This window comes from Haliotis asinina, chromosome 6 (assembly GCF_037392515.1).
Source record: "Haliotis asinina isolate JCU_RB_2024 chromosome 6, JCU_Hal_asi_v2, whole genome shotgun sequence".
Lineage (NCBI taxonomy): Eukaryota > Metazoa > Mollusca > Gastropoda > Lepetellida > Haliotidae > Haliotis > Haliotis asinina.
Window position 1 is genome coordinate 34,296,217 of NC_090285.1, and position 27,097 is coordinate 34,323,313.

The 27,097-nt window shown below is 40.2% G+C and overlaps 3 protein-coding genes across 3 annotated transcripts; 1 reads left to right on the top strand and 2 right to left on the bottom strand.

Moving 5' to 3' along the window:
- Positions 1–909: 909 nt before the first annotated feature.
- On the bottom strand, positions 910–4,633 carry LOC137287402 (uncharacterized). Its single transcript, XM_067819666.1, has 3 exons — positions 4,394–4,633; positions 3,176–3,314; positions 910–2,396 (listed from the first exon to the last, which is right to left on the bottom strand). Exons 1-3 carry the CDS (start codon positions 4,631–4,633, stop codon positions 910–912), a joined length of 1,866 nt encoding a protein of 621 aa, XP_067675767.1.
- Positions 4,634–12,324: 7,691 nt separating this feature from the next.
- On the top strand, positions 12,325–14,891 carry LOC137287812 (mannan endo-1,4-beta-mannosidase-like). Its single transcript, XM_067820200.1, has 3 exons — positions 12,325–12,332; positions 12,943–13,168; positions 13,881–14,891. The coding sequence occupies exons 1-3, from the start codon at positions 12,325–12,327 to the stop codon at positions 14,820–14,822; spliced, it is 1,176 nt and encodes a 391-aa protein (XP_067676301.1). The 3' UTR covers positions 14,823–14,891.
- A 6,756-nt stretch (positions 14,892–21,647) lies between these two features.
- Positions 21,648–26,100, bottom strand: LOC137287383 (beta-porphyranase A-like). The gene is made up of 3 exons (XM_067819643.1): positions 25,855–26,100; positions 25,011–25,149; positions 21,648–23,146 (listed from the first exon to the last, which is right to left on the bottom strand). Exons 1-3 carry the CDS (start codon positions 26,098–26,100, stop codon positions 21,648–21,650), a joined length of 1,884 nt encoding a protein of 627 aa, XP_067675744.1.
- Between the last annotated feature and the right edge of the window lie 997 nt (positions 26,101–27,097).

Genomic DNA, 27,097 nt, shown 5'->3' on the forward strand with positions numbered 1-27,097 from the left:
GGGTAACATAACTATAGCAGTGTACACGAAAATTCTACTGGAATGTTTTCGGTAGGAATTTGGAAGATGACAAGGTTTGAGTGTCTTTGAATTCTTGGAGCAGATTATTCGACTCAGCTGCGACATATGCACAAGTTCTTTGGCCATAGTGGCAGGGCTTGATCTGCTCTGGGATCTGAGTATTGAAGACGTGAGATGATGTGAGATATATTAAGATTATAGTTGCTCTTGTGTTGGGAACAACAAGGAATGATGTGGATCTGCTCTGGGATCTGAGTAATGAAGACGTGAGACGACGTGAGATATACTAAGGTTATAGTTGCTCGGGTGGAAAGGTGTTTAGTGATACAACGCAGGTTCCCTATGATGAAAAGGCCAGTTACAAACCCGGAATGGTCCATATTCAGTATGATGACTATAAAATAACAATAAATGTTGTAAATAGAAGACGTGAGATGATGTGAGATATATTAAGATTATAGTTGCTCTTGTGTTGGGGACAACAAGGAATGATGTGGATCTGCTCTGGGATCTGAGTAATGAAGACGTGAGACGACGTGAGATATACTAAGGTTATAGTTGCTCGGGTGGAAAGGTGTTTAGTGATACAACGCAGGTTCCCTATGATGAAAAGGCCAGTTACAAACCCGGAATGGTCCATATTCAGTATGATGACTATAAAATAACAATAAATGTTGTAAATAGATATGGACAACAAACAGTTTAAATATGTGAGTGTGTCTATGTGTGTATGTGTGAACACTGTTGAACAGTGTGCCTCAAAATGGACATGGCTGTTGAGATTGTTGAAACTGGCTGCTTACATACATGGAAAAACAAGAAAAGTATGATACTCATTGATACATTTTATTGCATAATTTGAGACATCCATCAGAATTATTAGAATCATCAGGACTCCAAACCAGATTGGACAAGCTTGCCTGTGACAAGAGCAACTGAAGAAATATATCCCATAGTCATGCTGCTTGAGAAGTGAATCTGTACCTGGTTAGACCCTGTCACAAACATGGAGGTGGGGACTACGAACTCCCAAACCTGCCAACTGGTGGTGCTGTTATACTTGTCAGAATCATACAGTTTGTAAAACGAGTCAAGACGGTGGTCGTTGAAGGTAAGATAAGACACACTGTTCGTTACACTGATCTGCCAACTGGTTGATACTCTCATTCTTGCACTGTAATACTGGCCTTTCGGTAGATTTATTTCTGTCAATGCCGTGTTGCCTTTTACGGGTATAAGAGTATCAACTCCGTAGTATGTGGTTTCGTTGAGTGTGACTCTTGGTAGTTGGTCTGATGTCGTCTTGAATGTAAAGTGACACGTTGCCTCAGGAGGAAGTTCAAGAACTCCTTTGGTCTTTTGGATGTCAAAGGAAATATTGAAGGTCATGACTGGATACCAGTTGTCTTTGATGGTGATACAAGTAGCTTCTCCCGTAGTTGGTTTGATCCAGTCGTCTTGAAACACTAACTGGACATATTGTGTTTTCTGAGAATAACTATGTAAGAGAACGACAGTTTCGTTATTCAGGGAACTTGACATTACTAACGGTGATACTGTTCGTTCTTCCCCGTCATACTGGCTGGTAGTTCTGATAAAGGAGTAATCTGGAGTGAATTTGTACCAAAATTTGTAGACGTCTGTAATACGTGTAGGTTTTCCTTGGAGTGTGAAAAGTGAGAAATTGAGACTATCATGTCCTGGATATTTTTCATTAGATAATAGAAACACCACTGTTCTGTCAATGTATTCCCTCAGACTTAACTGGGTAAATCTGTGGGCATTGCAGTGGTATATAGTTGAAAAGTCTACTATACCCGATGGAGCAGATCTATCTATTCCCAGCACATTATCGCGGCCATATTCACTGATAACAAGAGGGACCTGCTTCCCGGTCTTTAGAGAGGCATAACTTTCCACCAGGTCTACAAATGCTACCAAACGTGCTTCATTCATTCCTGTAAGATTGTGAGATTTCCCCGAAACAATGAGTGAGTTGTACGAATGGAAGGAAAATCCATCTAAATAGCCCTGTGTGAGGTCCATGAAATATGCCACCTTTTTCCAATACGAAAAGTCGTTTCTATCTGCCAAGCCAGTTTCTCCGTCAAGTGTGGGACCATTTACCTTGATATTAAATCGAGCATGGAGTTTCTCAGCAACTAATCTGTGGAAGATGGCCACAGATGTAAAATTCCAGATATCAGGGCTAGCGTCCGGTTCATTTATTGGCTCGAAGTAGTGTGGAATCTCCTCATTGGTGTAGTCATATACTCCTTGCACCATCAGCATTATAAACTCTGCAGCGGCATCAATGTTGTTTGGAAACTGACCATTATGTTCGGATTGATTTATCCAACTTGGCCAGTACTCAGCTGAAATCAAAAATAGAACGGAACCTGTAACTAACACAATTATAGGACTATAACATATTTGGTGTTTTGATAATAATTTACACATTCTTGGTTGATTTCCCTTTTGAAACCTGTTAGTATGTATGTCCAAGGTGTGTGCGTTGTTCCAGCGCCAAATATAGAGAGTGAGTTGACCCCAACGGCGCTTTGAACACTCTTCCTGTTTTTCATGGCGTGTAAGCTTAATGTGGAAGGAGATTCTGATGAAATGTAACAAGTTGGTCAAGCCAGGGATGATCTGCAGCACTTCTTCTTCTTCTATTTTCCTTGGTCAAACGAAAGGTCGTAGACGGGTGGAACTGCGATTCGAACACAAAGTCATAGATTTCTAGCACTGACGTAACTGTGAACACCAATCTTTGATGACTTGGCCTTCCATTTGCCCTTTTGGTCTGGAGACTAATCCCCTTCATTCGTTGAAGTAGATAGAAAACTGGATTGCTTTCAAACGTTTGCCTCCAAACTTTTGTTTAGGATATCCTTTTCACCTTATCAGGAAAAGGATTCCCATAATTTGTCAAGAGTATTCGAAATACATTGACGTGCATTATTATCCTTCTGAAAAGTTGAATAATATACATCCTAAATGTCTCCAAACATCGCCATTCAGCGTTTGACATTCACTATGACTTACTCAACTTTCTATGCACCATATGTCATGGGATAGGCACGTTCAACAGCCGGAATAATTATGTTTATTCAGTAATTAAATAACGAGTTTTCTATTAGAGAAGTCTCACCTTTCGCAAGCATGATCACTTCGTTCTGATAACCACTTTTAATATTAGAGAGATACTTGGAGAACAGCTCCTGCTGTTTGGTGACATTCTTCAAGTAGTTGGGATCAGGGTAGCCACTACGGCTTGGGTCCTCTGGCCACTGTGCGAATTGTAAATTAAGGTAACTGTATATCATGAACATGAAAAAGTCGATCGGATGACCCTTGTTGTTGCTTGTTTGTGACAATACTTCAGGGTTTCTATTGTCCTCTTCACCAGGTGAAGACACAAAACCGAGTGGATAACAACTTTTGTCTTTCAATTCTCCAAATCAGAAAGAAATTATTATGGATAAAGATTCATGTATTATTTTCCTTCCAGCTTCTGATATCTTCAATTACATGTCACCTGCTTGCTCGTTTTTTATCTAGTGAGAAAGTATGGTTTTAGTCCGCTTTTAGCGATATTCAAACAATATCGTGGAGTTGAAAGCCAGACATGAGCTTCACACACTCTATGTCTTCGTGAGGAATCGAACCCGGGTCTTCAGCGTGGCGAACGAACGCCTTAGTCACTGGGCTACACTGCCGCACTTTTCATTTTCTGAATACCATAATTACATTCATGATGGAAATGATAATTCATCAGTTGTTTATGACCTTTCAGTTGTGCGTGTATGAGTGTATGTACGTGTTTGTGTGTGTGTTGGTCTCTGTGTGTAGGTTTGCTTTTACCTCTACTATATGTGACGTACAAACTATTGTACTTGCAGAAAAGTTGTAAAACAGTGAAAGCGTCAACAAAGGTTCCTCTGAAATGGATGGCAGCCTGGATTAGAGCTAGTCTATATTTTCCACCAGTTGTCATGAGGTAGAATGAAAGTTGTAAAGAGTAACCCATGGAGCAATTTAAGGAAGACGGACGTTGAATGAAAATACTTGCATTGCTACAGAGCTGACATGACGTTACGCATGTATCAGGTATTTTATTGCGAAAGTCTAATGCTGTCTCTTTGGTAGCATAAACCGTTCTTTGCCTATCTGACTTCGCAATTTCAACTATTTTCCAAAACTTTCAAGTATTTTGTCTTTTCATGAACAGATTCCCCTTCACTTTCGTTGTTCCAGTATTTTCTGGTTAATTCCATCATTTCCTCGCTTGTTTATGTCTCACGTTTTGTAAGACTATATATAAACTACAATGACAAAACAAAGAATCAAATCAGGTAGGAAATCTCACGTCTTGGAAGAGACGGTCTCTCGCATCTCTGCTTATCCAACGCCCACTGTCAGTCCGAATGCTCCGACAGTCAGCTATGAGGGACTCCTGTTCCAGACCATTATGTTTGTTCCACCTGTCCGTCTCATAGCGAACGCTACGTCCCTGGGCCAGCCACTGTTTGTAGATCGTCACAGTTGTGTCACTGGAGACACTGCCAATTGCCAGGAACACGACGAGGAAGACAAGTGTCAGTCTCATTGTTGCTGGAATGGAAAAAAGAGTTGAATTAATGTATAGGGTAGTGACAGCCTATATAGTCCGAAATCACATAAATTATCTCAGACCTTGACACAACTGTTCTGTAAGTAGTACACGATAAGGGGTAGGATGGGTCTCACAGTGGCAAGACGTGCAAGGCATTGTCCACCAACCACCTCATATTTGCCGTAATGCAAATTCAGCAGATTCTGAAGAAATAGCACGACACAAATCTGCAGTAGATAGTCAAAAAAAAAACGGGAGCGAAATGTTCAAGGAAATAGAAAAGCACATAGTACATAGTAGTAGATAGTAGATTATATATATAATGATATTATATATATATATATATGATTTTTTAAATTATGTTAATGTTAATTCAACGTGTGGCCCAACCAACTGCCACGGAGGAAAGGAAAGAAGACGGGAAGGATATATATTTTCCAGCTCAATGCCAGCAAAAGAAATAAATGGTGTCCCCACAAAGTCACGTGATAAATGGGTTATTAAAACTCAGCACCTTTGAGGAACCGTTAATTCAAGAGATCCAAACTGATGATTGCCAGTGATGTCCTCCGTGGCTATGTCCCGCAAGTAATGACAGGCAAGCACTGTATTTGACTTCCAAAAGCAGCCCTCCATTATAACTGACGGCGAGCAATTATCAGCTCTTATCCACAAATAACAGCTCTTATCCACATTGAGATAGTGTTATGGGATACTTCCGAAGATGTCTCAGTAGATATAGGGATAAATAGGCACTTGAAAAGTTGTCTTCTAGACTTTTTATGCATGAGATCTTCAGTGCTCTGACGGGGCATAATGATAAGTCTTGGGTATCATGAGGTCCCAGGACTGAAGATAATGCCTGTATGTGGAATGATCTATCCGGCTGACCAGGCAGTTGATTTTTAGCAACAAAATCCTATCTTAGACCAAGATGTACCGTCTCTCGACGAATCGAATCAAATCTTGTCCGATTGAAGTCTAGAGCATGTATTTCTGACATGCAAGTAGCAAACAGCGTCTCCTGTGTCAGCGGTCCAAATGATGTTCCGTCTAGTGGCTCGTAAACATCACTTATGAGATGTTGGAGTACGACGTTTAAATCCCAAGCTGGAGCCTTAAACCTGTGTTGCTGGTCTTCCAGCTTGAAGGGGCGTAGTAAGGCAATCATTTCAGGCACTTTTGTCTGCTTGATTACAGTTTTCATAGTAGTAAGCGAGCTGAGGGCCGCCAAGTATGTAGGCAGTGTAGAACCTTTCAGACCCTTGGAATATCGTAAATGACATAAATAATCTGCTATTTGAGGATGAGTAGCCTTTATAGCCATGAATCATCCTGACGTATGTGTCAAACCGTTTCCACTTATTGTCATACAAAGTGCAAGTGGATCTACGTAGAGCTAGGGTGACCGCTTTCGCTGCTCTCGTAGAATGTCATCTGTGTTTTAAACATGCTTAAATACAGTCCATACGCGAAGTCGGAATGCAGATGGATTGCCTTGCACCTGCTTGGTGTACGGATGGACGAGTAGGTTCTTCCAATCTGGTAAATGTAGAGCTGGTAGTCCCAGTTCTTCTTTGAGTATTGCGGAACCAATCTCTCGCTGGCCAGTAAGGTGCGATCAAAATCAGTTGCAGTAGTTTTGCATGTTTGATTTTCTCGATGACCTTTGGTAACAGCACAGGAGGGGGAAACACGAATGCGTTTAATGCTCACCTTGGAATGCTGAGGGCGTCTGTTGCCCTGGCTAACGGATCTGGTACCGGTGACACAAAGGTTGTCGTTGTTGTAAATAAATTTATATGTGGGTCTCCGAATGTCTGACTGATTAGCTGAAACGCCTCTCAATGGAGCATCCATTCTGTTGGCGATGGACGAGATAGAGCGAGACAGGGCGTCTGCCATGATGTTGCAAGCTCCTGGAATGTGACATGCTTTTATGTGAAAATTCAGACTGCCGACCATGTGGAAGAGTTGAAAGGTCAGGTGCAGAAGAGATGGAGATCTTGTTGACCCTTGCTTGTTTATGTGAAACGCTATTGTGGAGTTGTCTGTGTGAATTATCAGTAGCTTGTCCTCTATACCTTCGACCAGTGATGGATAGCATGAATCACCGCTTTCATCTCCAGTTGGTAGATGTGAAGACCTCGATCTTTCTTCTTCCAGACGCCTGCTGCTACCTCGTTGTCTAGATGAGCACCCCACCCTTGTGGCGATGCATCTCTGTAGAGATGGTTGTTGTATACCGGCTCTAACATATAGGTTCCTGTGCAGACATTCGAAATGGTCTCAGATTGTCAGGGAGCAGAATCCGACCTCAGGTGTTTAGGTGAAGATTCAGAAACCGTTGTAATGGACGTAGATAATGTCATGTCCTGAGGTGACGAAAGAAGACCTAGAAGACATTGCCACTGACGTAGTGTTAACGGAGAGAATAATGCTTGACATATCCTGGCTTGAGCCTTGACCCACCGGTCCTCTGGGACAATGCTTCGGTTCAATGTGGTGATGAAACGAATCCCGAGGAACTTTAGATAATGTTGAGGCTGCAATTCCGACTTCAGATGATTCACTAACCATCCTAACTGTGATAGTAGCCTGATGGTGAAGTCTTATATTTCCTGGATTCTCGATGTATCGGGATGTGAAGATATGCATCCTGTGGATCGATGCTGGTGACATAGTCCACTGGTCGGATGAAGAGCCTTAGCTGCGGAAGATGTCTCATTATGAAGCGTTCTGGCTTTAGCTGATACTTCTTGTTGAATTCCTTCATGTTGTATATATGCCGAAATTATATAAGGCGTCAAAGGCCTGCGATGTGTGTAGCGACGTCTGACTCGCAGAAGTATCTGATGCGATGATCGAAGCTGCTGACAACTGATTGACGACTCTCAGACTGATCCAGGAACGTTGACGACGTAGTCGGAGCCGGTCTACATGATGGTGAATGTTGTCTCTGCAAACTGACGTTCTGCACCTTATGCTGCAGTAGCGGAGGCTCATCATAGATGTGTCGTTCCTGAAGAGGGACGATGTCATCACTGAAGGACTTTTTACCTGCCCTAGCATGTTGAGTCAGCGACGACTTCGTAAAGGAGGAATTCGTCTTAGACGATGATGACTGAGATGAGACTTCTTAGACTGAGACAATCTCGCATCCGTTGAAGATCTCTTCAGCGGTCTGGCAGACGAGTTACTGGGATCATGACAAAGCTCCGGAGGAACACCAGACTGGTCGCTAGAATAATGAATTTCCGGAGTTAGCAACATATGGTTACCAGAGGCTAAATCAGCCGATTTGGACATGACTAATGGAAGCCGACTTGCCTGTCTCTCGCACATCTACGAACAGAATAAACATACAAAGCAAATTCTGAATCAGTGAACTTTGTAGCGAGTAGTGAAAGAACAAACGGGCAAACTAAATGCGGATCATCCGCTGAAAGCCGTAGTTTGCATTGACAACACGATTTCATCAACTGAGACTAAGTCCCATTTGAGGAATACGGGCTTAAAACAAACCACTTTAGTTACAACTTGGATATAATATGGTGTCTATACATGAGCCAAATACCGCATACGACATACATTTAGTTAAAGGACCGACATAAATCAACACTTATCGCCGTATCGGGTCCCCAAGATGCCTCCAGCCGACCTCGTCGGGCGATAAGGAAAGAGAGGCAAGCATGGCAGCTCGTGTGACCTTTATGGCAGGAAAAGGGAGGCTTTCGATACGTGAGTGTATTTTACGACCGCTTCTTTTTAAAAGCGCACTTCAAGAGATTTCAAGTGTTCCACTACCTTCACAGACAGGAAGAGATAAGCAATTTAAGCATGCGTCAGGATAAGGAAAAATGCGGTATTGAATATTTCTCGTCACTGACACTCACTCACTCTTGACTGACACTTACAACACAGTTTATGAATGCAACTGCAGTACTCATGTTCTCTCAAACAACAAGCGAGTATTTGTAGGGTTCGAGGGGTTTATTTGCGTAAATGGTAGACCAGATCTGCTCTAAAACACACATAATTTAATCGTAAACATCATGGCTGTACATAGACACAACGGTACGATAATATCCGAAATATTTTCAAGGTTTACAGTTCATATCTATATGCTTTTTAAATCCCTTAAGGTAAAACATATTACCCTTATATAAAGATCGTGCACATGAATATATTACCTCGTCTTAGGTTCACAGGCCGGATTATCTCAGCTGTACAGTGATATAAGCCCTGCACAAATAAATATACTATATAAATACAGGATATAGGTTATGGAACACTTACGCTTGCATGTATAGATTACATTATACATTTCCTGAAATAATATACATACATGATACACAAGATATTTCTAACACCTTTACGCATACAAAATGTACACATATATATCCTAGGAAATAAACTTGGCCTGTATCTCTGCAATTGAATTGTAAATCTTGAAAGTATTCCAAATAATATCGTTATGCTTAACATACATAATGAATAATGACCAACCTAAGATTTCATATAAAGTAATACGTTAATTTACCCTATGTGCCCTCTTGCAGGAAAAGCGCTCCTTGGCAGAAAGAAGAAATAGCCTGACTGATCGGTCAAATCAATGACTGAGACTTCTTAGACTGAGACGATCCCGCATCCGTTGAAGATCTCTTCTGTGGTCTGAGATTCTCACGGGAATCATGACAAAGCCCCGGAGGAAGCCAAACTGGTCGCTAGAATGATGAATTTCAGCAGCAGCATATGATAACCTGAGGCTAATTCAGGCGATTTAGACATGACTAATGAAAACCTACTTGCCTGTCCCTCGCACGTCTACGAACAGAATAAATATACAAAGCAAATTCTGAATCAAATAAATTGCTACAAAATTCACAGCTAGTAGTGGAAGAACAAACGTGCTTACACGCCGGACAAAGTAACTGCAGATCTACCGCTTACAGCCGTAGTTTGCATTGACAATACGATTTCAACAACTGAGAACAAGTCTATGGACTAAGAAATAGCCTGACTGATCGGCCAAAAGTTTAACGTTTGACCTCACATGACTAAAACTATCATATGACCCTAGACAACAATAAATCCCTAATCACAGGCCAACCCTATGACTGCCCAACTGGCAATGCCCATGAACGTATGTACAAAAATGAGGCTAAACTGTCCAAGCTTACCCATGACTTAGTACATTTGTTAAAGTACCCTTCTGGCATAAGACTCTCGGTAGGTAAATGTATCATTAATGTGTATACCAGATGTCAAAATCACCAATACCCATAAATGTAAGTGTGAAAAATAATTTCTATGCACACGACTTGACGTGACCAGCCGATTGATTGAATTGGTCCATTGAACCATCCTCATAGCTGAAGTAAGGGCCAAAGTGCACGTGGTGTGTTGGGTAAAGGATGGGTGGTCCAATCTCCAATTGCCCTCAACCACCAGGATTCCGTTCTCTACCGTCACATTTGGTCCCCTCTTACGGCCAGCAATGGGGTGCTGTGGATACTTTCTGTCCCGGATCCACACGGGAGAAGAACACTTAGCGTTACCCAGCACCCACCCCGAGGAAATGGCTCTTCATGGGTGCCTCGGAGCTACCAGGGCCAAATGCATAAATGGCTATACGAAAGCCGAAACTTTTTCATGAAGTGAATGAACATCAAATCAAACGATTATAGGTCTTTGTGAAACAAGTGTTCACTCGTTATTGACGCTGTTGAAAACTGGATCTCTATAGTGCAGTAGTAAGGCGTCTGCCTGTCACACTGAAAGCCTGGCTTCGATCCCCGGTGGAGGCACCTAGGCTCGGGTCCCGAGGAGGCATATTTGTGTAGTATTCTTTGACAAGGTAAAACGTGTACCCGTGAGGATGTGTTGGCAATGTGAATGTTTAGTTCATTGCGTTTAACAGGCAGCATTGCTGTATGATGTCCAGAGAGTGGAACATGTATCGGAAAGTACGATAGTGTCCCATGACCAGGGATAGTTATCCACGTGGAGTCATGAGAAGGCAGTGTGTCTGGAATTGAGCGTCACATAAACGGACGATGACAATTACATGTCACGCCGCAGATTTTGGTTACAAATTTGGGTTTATCATGGGGACAAAGTGCGTAGCCTATTTTTCACGCCATGTTGCTGGAATATTTAGAAAAGCTGCATAAAACCAACTCACTCACTCACGTATGTTCCTCTTGTTCAAAGTTTCCTGCTGCAGTCTATGCTCCTCTTTAAGACTGACATTACTGGAGTTCTCTTGATTCAATATATCTGTTTTCTTCAGGAGAGATTCGTGAAATATGGTGGTCTTGTTCAGGAAGTTTCTTAAGGATCTTTGGACATGATGCAACTGACTTTCCATCTGATGATAGCTCTGTTTCAGATGCTGCTCTTCATGCCTTTTGATAATGTCTTGAAGCCATGATCAAAATCCGTAATGGTCTTTCTCACTTCCTGTTGTACGTTTTCCTTTTCAACTCAGCTCTAAATAATGCCTTGGCATTATCAACACCATTTACAACGTTTTTCTCCAAGCGGATTATATCAGCCTTATTAACAAGCATTTCCTCCTGAAACTGGTCCAATCTTTGTATGATAGATTCAATACTGTCCTGGCTTCTACAGAAACAGATATGACAGGTCCATGTCGGAAACCAGAAAAGGCACTTAAACTTGGTCATCTTGACAAATGTACAGAATCCCTAGAGATGTCCTTGTCGGTAGGGATGCTGTAAACGTGTACCCAGTAGTATGGTTCGACGTTTTCTTCTACTAATTGGCTGACGTGAGGTTTAAATATACAGCTGTCTCATGACAATGTATTCAGTGTTGCAGTTCACCTGTGATAACCTTCACATATGTGAGAACACCCACTTGTCACTATTCACTTGATGTAGCATACACCTCTACCATTGTTGATTATGTGCAATATAGTTCAATATCGTGCTTCCCGTGTACTGAGATCTGACGCAAAATTAAGCTGTTCTGCTGTCTGTTTCGCCCTTGAGGACCCGTGTCAGATTTGGTCGTCAGTAACCCACGCTTAGAGGCGACTAACTGGATCTGATGGCCAGGCTCAATGACTGTTGAAACATATCATCATATCACCTATGTGGAGTCCGATGCTCATGCTGCCGATCACCGGGATGTCTGGTCCAGACTCGATTCTCACTTATACCGCCACCAGATCAGGCATCGGACTGAGATATATGTCACAGTATCCAAACTGCGTAGGACGGTGCTCTTGATATCAACTTTTGGGCTACCAGACTGGACTATGTACAGTGTTCAACAACAGGCAAACAAGAAATGTATTGATACATACAAAAGCTAAACAATATATTTTCAAAACAACACATTATGAAACCCATTCGGGTTAGTTTATGTTCAGCTTCAACCTAGACTCAGGTTCAACGTTTGTCGAAGGAACAACTGGTGAACCACTGACATACCATGCAGGTTCAGTAAATGTAACTTCAGAAAACAATTACAAAGAAGTTTATCTAAAGAATTCTGGACAGCTTGTCTTGAGGAGTGGGATAAACAAACAATATGTGTCCTTTAATCATACTTCTGATAAGCGGCTGACGTTTTATCCTGACTGATAAGAATGTATATATGTGTGAACCAAGAACTAGGTACATGTGAGAGGTTGGAGACAGTGTGAATGCAAGATGTCAAGGTAAGTTAGTATTTCGGACAACTGATTATGAAACAATGGGGAAGTTATGCAAATGCCATATCCAATTTAAGAAAACGGGTTTTACATTGAACTAGTGAAGACCATACATGCTTTCTGATAGGAATTTCGTAACATAAATGGGTTAAAAGCACCAATATAATAATTCCCTAAAACTATCTAAGCTTCAGTAGAAACAGCAACGAAAACTATAAAAAAAATTGGGTCGTACACAGACAGAGGGGTAGGGTTAGGGTTTTTAAACATATATCATGTAACGGCATCATCAATTGTGACGTCATCGATATTACTCCATATAAGGGCATTAATCGTTAATAATACTGATCGAAGCGTGAAATCACTGTTTCACGTGTTCGTTTACTCCTTTATCCTCTTGTTTGTCGTGAACGTATTGTCTATAAACGTTAGTAAGAATGCACCCGTGGAAATGTAAACTTTATACATAAATACAAAAAATGAATTATTTTTCGTGTATTTGTAAGTAGATATTGTATGTTTCCGTTATCATCAGCTACTTTGCATGACACGGAACGGTGTTTTAGTTCTTTAGTCAATTATCCCAAACATATATCGAATTGTTTTTCATTTATAGTTGTTTCTTCGTTGTATTTCTGCTGCTTCCAACTGTTCGGTGTGAGCCGAATGATCCGAACGCCACGCCAGAGACTGTTGCTCTGTACACTCGTCTCAAAGAAATGGCAGTCAACCCAGACACCATCATGTTTGGCCAAAGTAGTTCCACGTGGTTTGGAGCGACTGGAGGTCACGCCCCTTATGACATCACGACCAATACTAGCAACCGCGGGTGGGCTTTCACTGTATGTCAGCTACATAAATGTTCCTTTATGTTTGGTTAAAGTAAGACTTTGTTCGTTGATATTAGCGAAGTTTACGTGTTTGAATTGATTTCTAAGAGTTAGTATCATTAGTATAGGAGAATGATTCATTAACGAATGGTTGTGATTCATTGAAAAATGCACACTTGCATAGAGTGTTATCATGCCAAGGTACTTGTATTGTAATTTTTTCTCGTTGTTGTTTAACGCCGCACTCAACAATATAATAGCCATATGACACCTGTTGTATATGATATAATCTGGACCAAACACTCCAGTGACTAACTGCATGGGTACTGAAAGTTTAAACCTGTTTCGTATGATTAACTTATCTCTCGTGTCATAAGATTATACTCAACATATTTTGAGATGTACATCTTATTCAAACCGAGGATATAACGGAGAAACTGCACTGATAAAGAATTGAAAGTGTTTTAAACTCTTTTAATGGGTTCGGTTCGCCACATGGTTTAGCGTGTGAGGCCCGTTTCTGGTGTGGCGCACCGTGATATTGCTGGAATATTGCTCAGCAGATCGTACAACTAAACTCACTAAGTCACTTAAATGCACATATATTTGAATATTCTTGTGTTATTCTTGCATAGTCTAAAAACGTTCGCGTTAACCCTGGCTGGCTAAATACAAACCTTGAGGCAAAACAATAGACAATGCGTTTGTTCATGTTATCCTGCAGGTCGACCAAGCTCTCGAGAATTACCCTGATGAGCTATCAGACGTGAAGGGTGTCACAGGTCAATACCCCGCCATCTTTGATCTTGGGATGTGGCAGCTGACTCCGAACAGAAGCATCGTTCTGTCATACCTCCTAAAGAAAGCCCACAGCAGAGGAATCATCACCACATTGTGCCAGCACTTGGACAACCCAGTCACTGGCGGCAGTCCTTGGGTTGACAAAGACCCTGGCAACGTCACCCACACCGTCAGGCGTCTTCTTCCAGGGGGAGACACGAACTGGAAATACAGGGACAACCTGGACAAGATTGCCGAGCTGGTCCTCAATCTAAGGGATGATGAAGGAAAACTCATCCCTGTTCTCTTTCGCCCTCTTCATGAACTGAACGGAGATTGGTTCTGGTGGGGCTATGGAAACAGGGCCAACAATACACTAGAAGATCTGAAATCCTTCTACAAGTACATTGTCACCTATCTCCGAGACGTTAAAAATGTCCACAACATCCTGTATGTCATCAGTCCAGACAAGTTCCAAAACAAAGATGACTATCTTCAGTTTTACCCAGGCGATGAGTATGTTGACATCATGGGAACTGATTTCTATTACAAGTCTTCAAACGACACCACATCCGATTTCCACAGGAGTTTAACTGATCTGGTGGAGATGGCAGAGTCCAAAAACAAAATTCCAACTCTTTCCGAATGTGGAATGGCAAATAATGGGATCAGCACTGATCTAAACTTCTGGAATGACAAGATCCTCGACATCGTCAAGGCCAGTATGACGACAAGAAGGATTGCTTACATCCTGACCTGGGCCAATCATTGTACGGACAATGCATGTGAGCTGTGGACACCCTATAAGGGACATCCAGCTGAACAAGACTTCAGAAATAATTTCTTTAATGATCCCGTTACGATCTTTGCAGGTGGCATGAACTGATGACTTCGGACATACACAGTTGTATTCCAAACGTCTGAATGTTTTGTTTAAATAAAGTCAGTTGTCGTTTACACATATTTTTTATTGTCTTGCAGTATAACACACGCGATAGACCACGGGTCTTGGTCGTGTCCTTTCAGGAAGGCAATACATATACTCGGTTCTATTATATTTACGTTCTTTGCCAGCGTTTCATGGTATGCTGTTGTTCACTTACGGTTTAGTGCCAGTGAGTGAGTGGGCATGGCTTACAACACTTTCAGCAATATCCCCACAAGGCCACAAGAACCATGGACAATGAACTATTTTTATCTACCCATCGTGTCTCATGTAGGCAGATACTTTACCCTGAACCTTAAGGAAGGATAACAATGTGTGGCTTAACAACGTTTCGGTGTGGGTGCACCACCAATGCCTTGAACAAAATTAAAAGAAACTTATTGTTACGAACAATATTGAATAATTTCCCCGCCGTATATGACACGAAGTATGAGGTCTATGATTTATGGATATACAATTCTTTTTATTCAGTGAGTGCGACGTTTTGACATAGATACTAATGTCGTTGTCAAGCAGATGGTACAGGGTAATGAATTTGTGGAGGAATATATACATGACTTGTTGTTACAATGAATGATAAGACGATGAGTTGTTTATACAATTAATGAGGTTGATGTACACAGGCTGATGGGAGGCCAGAGGATAATAAGGAGTAGGGTATAGGAGATTGGAAGTAAGTAGGGTGTTATTATTACAAAGTGGATTGAAGTACAGAATTATTTTATCAATTGATTATATGCGAGTGGGATTTGGTAGCCTTCCTCTCTGTTGATCGCTGGTTCAATCTTCATGATGTGGAGTGCCTCTAGTAGCTTGCGGATTTTGTAGTCTGATTGGCTTTTTACTAAGATTTTGATGTTGTTCCAGTTGATGGAGTGGTTTGGGCGTCTCTGATGTGGTCGGCAATGGCTGATTTGGAGTCCTGTTTACTAACTGAGGTCTGGTGTTCTTTGAGTCTATGTATGAGTGGTGTGGAGGTTTCATTAACATAGGTGTCGCCACAGTCACATTCAATGTGGTGCACTACACCTGCTGGTTCTGGCTTCTGGGATGCCGTGGGCCTGCCTGTAAATACGTAAGGTTCAACTTCTCTTTCAGCAATCCATCACAAGGGATAGCTATTTTAAATCACGGACTATGAAGGATCTTTTTAATGATGTCAGTTATCATTTAATTATTGCGTTTTTAAAGAATTAGTTTTATTAAATGACTTAGAAATAATTAAACATTTCATTATTGGTAGTTTAGATTAGTAACTGAGATTGTTAGTGGCTGTACCGTCACAGGGAGTTGAAGTATTGTAAAATTATTGTCCTCCTCAGAGGGTACATATTGTTAAGTAAACTTAAACTTACCATGATTTCTAGACGTGGTTTTCTTGTATTTTGAATGGCAAACATTTCTTACAATCACCAACAACTGAAGGGATGGTGTAAATCCAACTGGGGTACATGTTGGTAGCAAAGGTACTGTAAGTCCTCATGTCCCCTAGTCTGGTGATCTACATTCTGATGTTAGCAATCTTTTGTCTTTTTTCATATTGTATTGTCCAATAGCGATATTAGTTTTAACTTTCCATGGTAGTTTTAATTCTAATTGTGATATTCTAGTTGTTTTACTGTCCTTCGCCGACGGGTTTTTATGATATATATATATATATTGCCGACGTGACGTTAAATATAAACTCGCTCACTCACTCACTTTCAGCAATCATTCACATCACGAAGAAGATCTGTTTAAAAGATATCCATTCATTTCATCAGTGTGTGGGAATTAACCTGGGGCCCGTTTCACAAAACTCTCGTAAGCCTAAGATCTCGTAACTTTTCTCGTAGCATTTGCACCTCCTATGTTACAGTATGCAAGGTACAAGAGCTACGAGAGAAGTTCCGAGATCTTAGGCTTGCGAGAGTTTTGTGAAACAGGCCCCTGAACGTCAGGGATTACGAGCAAACGCTTTAACTACTAGACTACTCCATCGTGATTAACCTTAATTAACCTGAATATGCAATAACCTTTGCCAGATTTAAGTTTCATTCGATGGCCAACTAAAGGTACTGTAAGTCCCCGTGGTCCCTAGTATGGTGATCTACCTTCAGTTGTTGGCGATCTATAGCCTGTTTTTATATTGTGTTGTCCCTTATAGCTAAAATGTTTTAGATTCAATTAGTAGTTTTACATGTATATATGTGATATTCTAGTTATTTTACTGTCCTTCAATGACAGGTTTGTATAATCTAAATTTTAATATTATTAATCTGTATATTGTTTTAGCCATGATGTTGCTGAAATATTGCCGAAGTGACTTAAATTTTAATTCACTCACTCAATGGCCAACTTGATTGAAACAATTAAGTAAGTAACACTGTTGTGCCCACGTTTGATGAGTAGAACTTACGGTGTCTCGCTGTATATTATAATCTTTGAGTTACCGTTCTACAGTGTTGTCGAACTTTGGATAACTCGAAGTATTTTTTCTCCCATTATGAGAAAACAGCATTTAGAAATTACACGTCTTGTGAGTCGTATTTGGTTTACAAAACCATTTTGGACATGTATCCGTTTTGAGTCAGAGCCGTTTGCGAACTTGTTTGACCATGTTCGATAGAACTGGTATGACAGAAGACACATATACCTCAATTCTCGCGCGAAAATTTCTTTGCTTGCGAGAGCACATGTATGCTGACTGGCCTGTGGTTGGTGCAGGTGTGTGAGCAGTGTTACAGTTCAACTGTGACTACATTCATGGATTCTTTAGGACAAATGTGGTGCATTTTTGTGTATTTTGTAACAGATGAACTGGTAAGTCGGTCTAAACAGTATTTTATAGGTTAAACACGTTGTTCCCGTTATGTTAAAAATACCTTGAACTTTTTGGGACATAAGTTTCACAGTAAAAGTGTATTTGTTGTATATTTGTATTTCACACTGAAGGTGTATTTAATCAAGTTTTGCATTTTCTGGTCATTGCGTGTGCCAAACATCTAAATGATTTTTTTAAGCATCTGTCATTTTGTTTCAAAATGGCGACCGGGGACGTTACTATGACATAGTTTCACGCATACTTGGGCGGATTTCCTTCACTGGAAGATATAGCTTTAAAATCGCTACTATTTTGTGTTTACATTGGCGTCATGGGTGGGCAAATGTCTTATTCATAGGTGGAGAACAGTGTAAATCAATTTGTTTTCTCCACATGGATGAGTTTCTTGTCCCAGCCCAACAAAACACCATAACACCCTGGATTGGTACTTTTTGAATGGATGTGTTATTCGACGGTGTGATATTCCTATGGATATTATAGGGTAAGTGCAACTTCACGTTATGCTAAATAAAAAGTGTTATTCCCAAACACTCGTTCAAGCATTTGATGTGTACTCCAATAATACTGGCTGTGGATATTCGATGCGATATGATATGTAAAACTGACACGTGTCGGGAAAGAGCTACCCACAATGTCTATGGACATTCATTGATCCGGGAAGTGAATACCATCAGGTTCAGTGTGACGAGGGTCTCCGAAATGAGGTCACGCACCTGGGTGATAGGTTCCAGAACTTTCTCCGTTAGCGTTACCTGAGGCCAATCGTGACACAGGTGTCTATTTAGGTCACCCAGGCCTCTTGAAAACAATCAAGATAGCTGAAGCTTCCGTTAAAGTAGCCGGGTTACATCAAATACCAAAGGCACAACTTCAAGATATGTTTCTTATATCTACCAAGTTATACTGAAAGATATAAGGTTTTCTATTTGTGCTCCTGAAACGAAGCCCATCCTTCCCTTATGAGACTAGTCCAAACTATTGTTTCTATGGAAATCCAGAAATATAGATCATAAGAAACTGCAAATAACAAAAGACGCCACTTTGGGATCTGTCTCACATATCTGCCAAGCTTTGCTGAAAGATAAAGACGTTTCCGCTTTGTGCTCCAAAAGTGAAACCCACCGCTCCCTTTTGAGGGTAAGTCTGAATCGTTTCCATGCAAACCCCCCAAAAATGATAAATCACAAAAGTCTGTAAAAGCAAAGGCCACTACTTCAGACTCTGCCTCACTTATATTGTAAGTTTTGCTGAAAGATATCGTGATGTTTTTTGAGTTGTGCTCCGGAAACGAGGCCCACCCTTACCTTTGAGACTAAGTTCAAACCATTTACACAAACACCAAGAAAAGTACGAATGACAAAGAAATGGAAATAGCAAAAGGTACTAGGTGCTGTTTGATATATGTGCCATTTTTTGTTGAATAATACAGAACGGTTTTGGAGTTATGCACAAAGTGATTAAGCATGGATATCAGTGTTTGATAACCTCAGCAACATCGCTGTCTTGATGAGTTGTTGCAAGAGTGTATTTTCTTTAAATTGTATTATTGATTAGTAATTATTATTTGGGTCACAATCTTTAAGTTTTTTTGAGTGATTGTTATTATGGGTCACATTTCGTATCATCAGTGCTTTTTGTATTTTATTTTTATTTTTTATTTTATTGTATTGTACTTTTTTTTTTTGGCAGCAGGCTTTATGGTAGCGCTTTAGAGTTACCTCACCCAACCTTGCCAAGTCAATAACACTAAATCTAGAATCTGAACACAAGAGTGTTTACACCCAACACTGTATTACACCCGTATGTCACAGCATCTGCATCCTACCACGTTTTCCCACAGCTGGGACTGTGAAAAAGCGAAGTGTGTAGTTGTTCGTCACAATTCTTGTGGACAGACAGTCTCAAGTCCAATGGGTTCAACCATGTCTGACCATTATAATCAGGATCAGGGTGTTCCACAGGGCAGTATCACATTATTTAGTATTAAGATCAACAGTTTGTAGAAAATATAAGCCGCATAAGGACCCTAAACTATCTTTAAATGGCACTCCCATCAAAGTTGTAAAGGAGGCCAAGTTCTTAGGTGTAATTTCCGATTCTCATTTAACCTTCTTACCGCACTTTATATCTCTTAAAGGTCACATGCAACGTAAAATACAACTTTGCAGATTCTGATACTTTTTGGTATGCACTTACCAAAACAAATCATCAAAAATGCCAATTCAACCTATAAAGTTGAAAAAAACGCGATGAAAAAAAGCACGCGAAATCAGAGTTCAAACGATTCACTAAATTTCCCCCTGTTCTAATGAATCTAACCCTGCCAATAACTGTGTGTTCAATCCGCTTTATGAGGATTTGTATGACAAAAATTCTCCTCTTGTTCCACCTGTAGGGCACAGAATTGAACCATTTATTTCTTCTACCGGCATTGAGCTGGAAAGTATATGTCCTTCCCGTCTCCTTTCTTCTCCTCCTTGGCAGTTGGTTAGGCCACAAGTTGACCTAACATTAACATCATTTTAAAATCAGAAACAAATGACTTACACTGTAAACAAGGATATCATGAATAAAAAAAACAAAACAAAACAAATATAACAATTACACATCCTTATTCACAGACAGGTCCAAGGACGGTGGCGCACGGTCACGTTCATTGGATCCAGAACAATATCTGCTAGTCTACCGGATAGCAGCTCTATTTTCACAGCGGAAGCTAACACCATACAAACGGCTCCCAAATATATTCAAAGACACTCTAAACATAAACAGTATATAATCTTTTCAGACTATTAAACATATTTCTTCCACATCCACATCCAATTGAAATCATTGAATTGTATAATGAATTTGCTACTGGCCAGTACGACATCGCCTTTGTTGGTTACCCAGCCACGTAGGCATTTCTGGTAACACGATGGCCGATCTTGCTGCCAAAGCAGCTCTCAACAAATCTGTGACACCACTTCTTATTCCACACTCACAAAGCTAGCATTAGAAACTACACCCGTGATCTGAAGCAGAAGAAGTGGGACATCCAAGTAGGTATAAGTAAATTACACGAAATAAAACCGTATATTGGTTACACCTACGTGGGTTGTCAGTCCAGATTTGAAGAGGTTACTTTACGACGATGTCGTATTGGTCATACACGATGTACTCATGCATACCCGTTAAAAGGTGAGGATCCTCCGTTTTGTATCCCTTGTGATAAGTGAGTAACGGTCAAGCGTATCCATATTGACTGTGTTGAATTCTCCATCACAAGATAAATTTGTTGCAGTTAAAACAATTAACCACCTTTTTAACACTGTTAGATCTCATTTAAGTATTGTTTTGTTTTTTAAGGAAATTAATTTCTTGGTTGAATTATGAGTAATATGTTCTGTAAATAGACGCATTTTGGTAGTTTACAGTTGGTAGTTTACATTAGTAACTTGAATTGTTAGTGGCTGTACCCTTAAAAGGGGTTGAAGTATTGTAAAATTATTGTCCTCCTGAGAGGGTACGTACGTCAAAAAACCCTTTTAAGTCTGTGTGAACCTACCAGGCTTTTCAAACGTAGAATTCTTGTTGTTTTAATTTTGGCTAACTTTTCCTACAATCGCCAACAGCTGAAGGGATGGTGTAAACTCAACTGTGGTCCATGTAGGTAGCAAAGGTACTGTAAGTCCCCATGGTCCCTAGTATGGTGATCTACCTTCTGTTGTTGGCGATCTATAGCCTGTTTTTATATTGTATTGTCTAAATCGTGATAATAGTTTAACTTTCCATGCTAGTTTTAATTGAAATTGTGATACTCTAGTTGTTTTACAAGGTAGCCGAAATTGAACATAGTACATAGCCAGATAGTCTGTGTAAAGACTTTAGAATATAACAATATCACGACACTCTTTGAATAAAATTTATTAAAACTTTCACATTTGAGGCATCACCCAGAATTAGTATCGTTTTGAAGAGGTCCAATCAGATTTGACAAGCTGGCCTATGACGAGAGCAACGGAAGAAACATATCCCGTAGTCATGCTGTTTGAGAACTGAATCTGTACCTGGTTAGCACCAGAGACAAACAATGACGTAGGAACTATAAACTCCCAAACCTCCCAGTAGGTGGTTTGAGCAAACTTATCAGAATCATACAGTTTGTAAAACGAGTCAAGGCGTCGGTTGTTAAAGGTAACATAGGATACGCTGTTCGTAACATTGATCGGCCAGCTGGTTGATACTCTCATTCTTGCACTGTAATACTGTCCTTTCGGTAGATTTATTTCTGTCAAAGCCAAATTTCCCTCCACTGGTATAAGAGTATCAGCTCCGTAGTATGTGGTTTCGTTGAGAATGGCAGTCGGTAGTTGGTCTGTTGTCGTTTTGAATGTGAAGTGACATGTTGCCTCAGGAGGAAGTTCAAGAATTCCCTTTGTCTTCTGGATATCGAAGGGTGTATTGAAAGTCATGACTGGATACCAGTTGTCTTTGATGGTGATACAAGTAGCTTCTCCCGTAGTTGGTTTAATCCAATCGTCTTGAAATACTAACTGGACATTTTGTGTTTTCTGAGAATAGCTGTGCAAGAGAACGACAGTTTCGTTATGCAGGGAACTTGACATTACTAATGGTGACACCGTTCTTTCCTCTCCGTCATACTGGCTGGTAGTTCTGATAAAGGAGTAGTCGGGTGTGAATTTGTACCAAAACTTGTACACGTCAGTAATACGTGTAGCATTTCCTTCGAGAGTGAAAAGTGACCAGTTGAGACTATCATGTCCTGGATATTTTTCGTTGGCTAAAAGAAACACCACTGTTCTGTCAATGTATTCCCTGAGACTTAACTGAGTAAATCTGTGGGCATTGGAGTGGTATATTGTTGCAAAATGAACTATACCCGATGGAGCATTCGGATCGATTCCTGTTACGGATCCTCGGCCATATTCACTGATAACAAGAGGGACCTGCTTCCCAGTCTTTAGAGAGGCATAACTTTCCACAAGGTCGACAAATGCCACCAGACGTGCTTCATTCATTCCAGTAAGATTGTGAGATTTCCCTGAAACAATCAGTGAGTTGTACGAATGGAAGGAAAATTCATCTAGATAGCCTTGTGTGAGGTCCATGAAATAGGCTACTTTCTTCCAGTACGAAAAGTCGTTTCTGTCTGCCAACCCAGTTTCTCCATCAAGTGTAGGACCAATGACCTTGATGTTAAATCGAGCATGGAGTTTGTCCGCAACTAACTTGTGGAAGATGGCAACAGCAGTAAAATTCCAGATGTTAGGTTTAGCGTCTGGTTCATTTATTGGCTCGAAGTAGGGAGGAAGTTTTCCCTTCGTGTAGTCATATACTCCTTGCACCATCAACATTATGAACTCTGCAGCAGCATCAATATTGTTGGGGAACTGACCATCATGTTCAGATTGGTTTATCCAAGTTGGCCAGTTATGAGCTGAAATCAACAAAATGAGGGAACATGAAACTAACATAAAAAGACTGTTACAACATAACGTAACCCTTAACACAAAACCCAACATTCTTATAATGAACTCTTAAAATTTTGTATGTTTTCCAAGTGTCAGCTTAAGGTGGTGTACCTAATGGACACAGCTGTGAACAGTGACTTTAGACGACTCGGACATTCATGTCCCATTTTTTCTGTAGGAAAAGCAGTCGCTTACGATGAACATTTCATTGTTTTTAAGTCTCTTACTCTAAATCTACCACGAAGCATTTACTAGGGATATATTTTATCCTACCATGAAATTGATTCTCTAGTATTTTTATAACACATTTGTATTATTACGAATCTGTGTTATACGTTGTGCCATAATGTTGTACGTTTTACCTGTAGAGTCGGGAGGAAAGGTCTGTGAGGCGTAATCCAGAGTCAGTTGTCTTAGTTTCAACTTTTCTGGTTTCATTTTCATACGTTTTTGAGAGGGGCTCGTTATTGCGTCTCATGTCCCTTTACATCTTAAGCCACGAGAAAACCAGCTTATGATCCTTCCCTATTGTTTACTCAGGAAGAAATATTACCATGATTACACGATGCCGTTTAGAACGTGGGCAAATGCAACATATGTCATATTTGGGAACCCACACCCTCAGTCAGGCACCTAATCGCCAGCACACAAAGTCAGCCGCCTAGCCGGCTCAGCCACCGCTACTTCCACCGCGGTGACGGTGCGGGTTCGAATCCCGGATGGGACTCAACCAAAGAAAGCACTAGAATTTGTACTTTACTAAGAAAGTGAAATCCCAAATATGACATATGTTGCAAATATTGCCATCATTTACATTATTATTGCATTTATTGCTCTAATATTACTGTCCTCCTGAGGGAATACGCAAGACCCAAAACTTTCGAAGCTAGATTTACACTTACCAGACTCATAAAAAGTAGGGTTTTTTTCTTATCAGCTTTGACTAAATATATTGTCCATATAATGATATTAGTTTTAACTTTCTACGCTAGTCTTAATGCTAGTTGTGATATTCTAGTTGCTTTACTGTCCTCTGTCGACAGGTTTTTATAATACATATGTATTCCACTTCAGTGTTAAATGTTCTCGTCACAATATAGCTGAAATATTGCCGATGTGACGTTAAATATTAACTCACTCACTTTATCTAAATGTCTTCTGCAATCGCCAGCAGCTGAAGGGATGATGTAAAGTCCCCACGGTCACTAGTATAGTGATCTACCCCTTCAGTTTTTTACGATCTATAGCCTATTTTTGTATTGTATCGCCGTCTATAGTTAATGTATTATAGATTTCATTACAAGTTTTAATAATATATCTGTGATAGTCTAGTTATATTTACCGTCCTTTGTCGACGGATTGTTAAATTGATTACCTTTTTTCATTGCTATATCGGTAGAATATTTCCTATGCAATGTAAATTCTTAACTCACTCACTCTAATAGTACTGTTCTCCATTTGTATTGATTGGTGAACTTTACAATTGTCAATGTAACGCATTTCTTTGTTGGTTTCACACATAGTTCTCTCATGGATTGATTCCCTTTTACCTGTTTAAGCTTCAACTTATGACTCCGAAGTTGCGTAATATGCACCATAAGTGGCTCAAAGCATACCTTTGAAGCAGATATATTAATGCTGTGATCACTTGTTTGATAAGTGGGTTAGTATCTATACCGAAACGTCGCATTCATTGCAGTAAAGAAACTGACTATCCAAAAAAAAAACGTGGTTTTCCTCTATCTTTTACAACTTCTAAGAATACATCATAAAGATGTTCTGTGTTAATTTAGCTATTCAGTAATAGGTTTTCTATTAGAACTTTCTCACCTCTTGCCATCATGATCATTTCGTTCGTGTAGCCACTGTTAATATTGGCAAGATAGCCTGAGAAATGTTCCTGTTGTTTTGTGACATTCTTCAAGTAGTTGGGGTCAGGATAACCACCACGGTTGGGGTCTTCAGGCCACTGCACGAATTGAGATATCATGGTCATTAAAATGTCCATCTGAAGACATGAAACTTTATGGAATAATAATCTTCTTACAATGCTTCAGCAATTCGTCTTTCCTCCTCATCAAGTGGAAGGCATGAGACTGTGCCGATTATAACTTCAGCACTTCATGTTCTTCCAACTTATTGTAACGTTAATAGCTAATCATTGATTGGCACTGGTTTCTTTTCTGCATATCGTAGTTATTTTTGTTATCATTAAACTCAACTATAAGTGCATCAGTATGTATCCGTGTGCATATGTGTGTGTGTGTGTGTGTGTGTGTGTGTGTGTGTGTGTTTAACTTTGTTTGGGTTGTTCCTAAGTAAATACTACCATAGCCACCTTTTAGAAAGAAAATATCAGGGATTAAGATTGTGTTGGAATAGAATCCAGTCATATGCTGCTATTATCTAACTCTGACTTCTTCGGAACAGATGTCAGGATGGATGAGACTCGGTTTACAAGCAGTGGAAATGAAAAGTCGGGACAGTGAAAGTTTGAATGTGGTATATAAAAGTTGTGTCATGTATCAATGGCGTTATATTTCCAAGATTTTAAATAACCAAACACTGACCTTACACAGACGCGAAGTATTTGTTAAGAATGCCTCTTGCTGTCAGTTTCGCTGTATACAATATTATTAATCATAATGAAGTATACATAAATAAAAGATCTCACATCTTGGAAAAGACGGTTCCTATCGTCTTCGTGTATCCAGCGCCCACTGTCCGTCCGAATCCTCCGACAGTCAGGTATGAGGGACTCTGGATCCAGACCATTGTGCTTGTTCCACCTGTCCGTCTCATAGTGAACACTACGTCCCTGTGCCAGCCACTGAGGATAAATCGTTACAGTTGTGTCACTGTATGCACAGTCCACAGTCAGGAACAAGGCGAGAAAGACCAATGTGAGTTTCATTGTCATATGACATGTGCCATAAAAAAAATAATGTCGTGACAGTTTATATAGTCACCATGCATGGCCTTTATCTCTGGTGTTGACACTACCGCTCTATAAATATCGGTATATGATAAGAAAGGTCACTACTTTCTAGGTGGGGTGACACTATGGCAAGAAGTGCAAGTCACTGTTCAGTAACCAATTGTATTCCCATCACATTTGTCATACACATTCAGTAGATGTTGGACAAATAAAGCAGCACAAATCTACATCGTGTTACTGACAAAATGGTGCAATCATTGCAGGAGAATGGAAAACAAATACTAGTATTCTAACAATATCGTTCTTTTTTGCAATATATTTTAGTACGCTGATCATGATTAGGCTATTGCCGCTTCACCATGAGGTACAATTCAACCATCAACATTTCCTCATGTCCTTTGGTTTCGATTGGTTAGAGTGAGTGAATGTATAAGTCATCCATTTTGCATCTGTTTATGGCTTGACGATGTGAATGTATGGCCTTGTTCATAGCTTGACTATGTGAATGTATGATCTTGTTCATGGCTTGACTATGTGAATGTATGGTCTTGTTCATGACTTCACGATGTGAATGTATGGCCTTGTTCATGGCTTCACGATGTGAATGTATGGCCTTGTTCATGGCTTCACGATGTGAATGTATGGCCTTATCACGAAACACTGATTGTGGTCAAAGTCACGGTTTCATCAAAGTTATTTTTCCTCCCGAATCGCGTTTATCAACTTTATGATGAAAACTACTCCGTATCTCCTTGAAATATCATCATTATAAAGGACCATTCACATTACCACGTTCTTGACTTCATATTGTTTCCTGTTATGTAAGGCACCTGATTTTTGAAATTATGTTATGTTATGTCATTGTACTGTGTAATGTGTTTTGTAAATATGCATGAGCAGTCATGTTGTTCTTACATCCCAGACCCATGAAGGTCCAAGGTAGAATAGGCCTTCAGCAACCCATGTTTGCCATAAAAGG

Coding starts and splice junctions, on each gene's coding strand:
- LOC137287812 (XM_067820200.1), top strand. Junction 13,169..13,880: donor ACCGCGGGTGGGCTTTCACT/GTATGTCAGCTA, acceptor GTTATCCTGCAG/GTCGACCAAGCTCTCGAGAA.
- LOC137287383 (XM_067819643.1), bottom strand. CDS start 26,100: ATGACAATGAAACTCACATTGGTCTTTCTCGCCTTGTTCCTGACTGTG. Junction 25,150..25,854: donor GGAACCGTCTTTTCCAAGAT/GTGAGATCTTTT, acceptor CAATTCGTGCAG/TGGCCTGAAGACCCCAACCG. Junction 23,147..25,010: donor AATGATCATGATGGCAAGAG/GTGAGAAAGTTC, acceptor TGTTGATTTCAG/CTCATAACTGGCCAACTTGG.
- LOC137287402 (XM_067819666.1), bottom strand. CDS start 4,633: ATGAGACTGACACTTGTCTTCCTCGTCGTGTTCCTGGCAATTGGCAGT. Junction 3,315..4,393: donor GAGACCGTCTCTTCCAAGAC/GTGAGATTTCCT, acceptor CAATTCGCACAG/TGGCCAGAGGACCCAAGCCG. Junction 2,397..3,175: donor AGTGATCATGCTTGCGAAAG/GTGAGACTTCTC, acceptor TTTTGATTTCAG/CTGAGTACTGGCCAAGTTGG.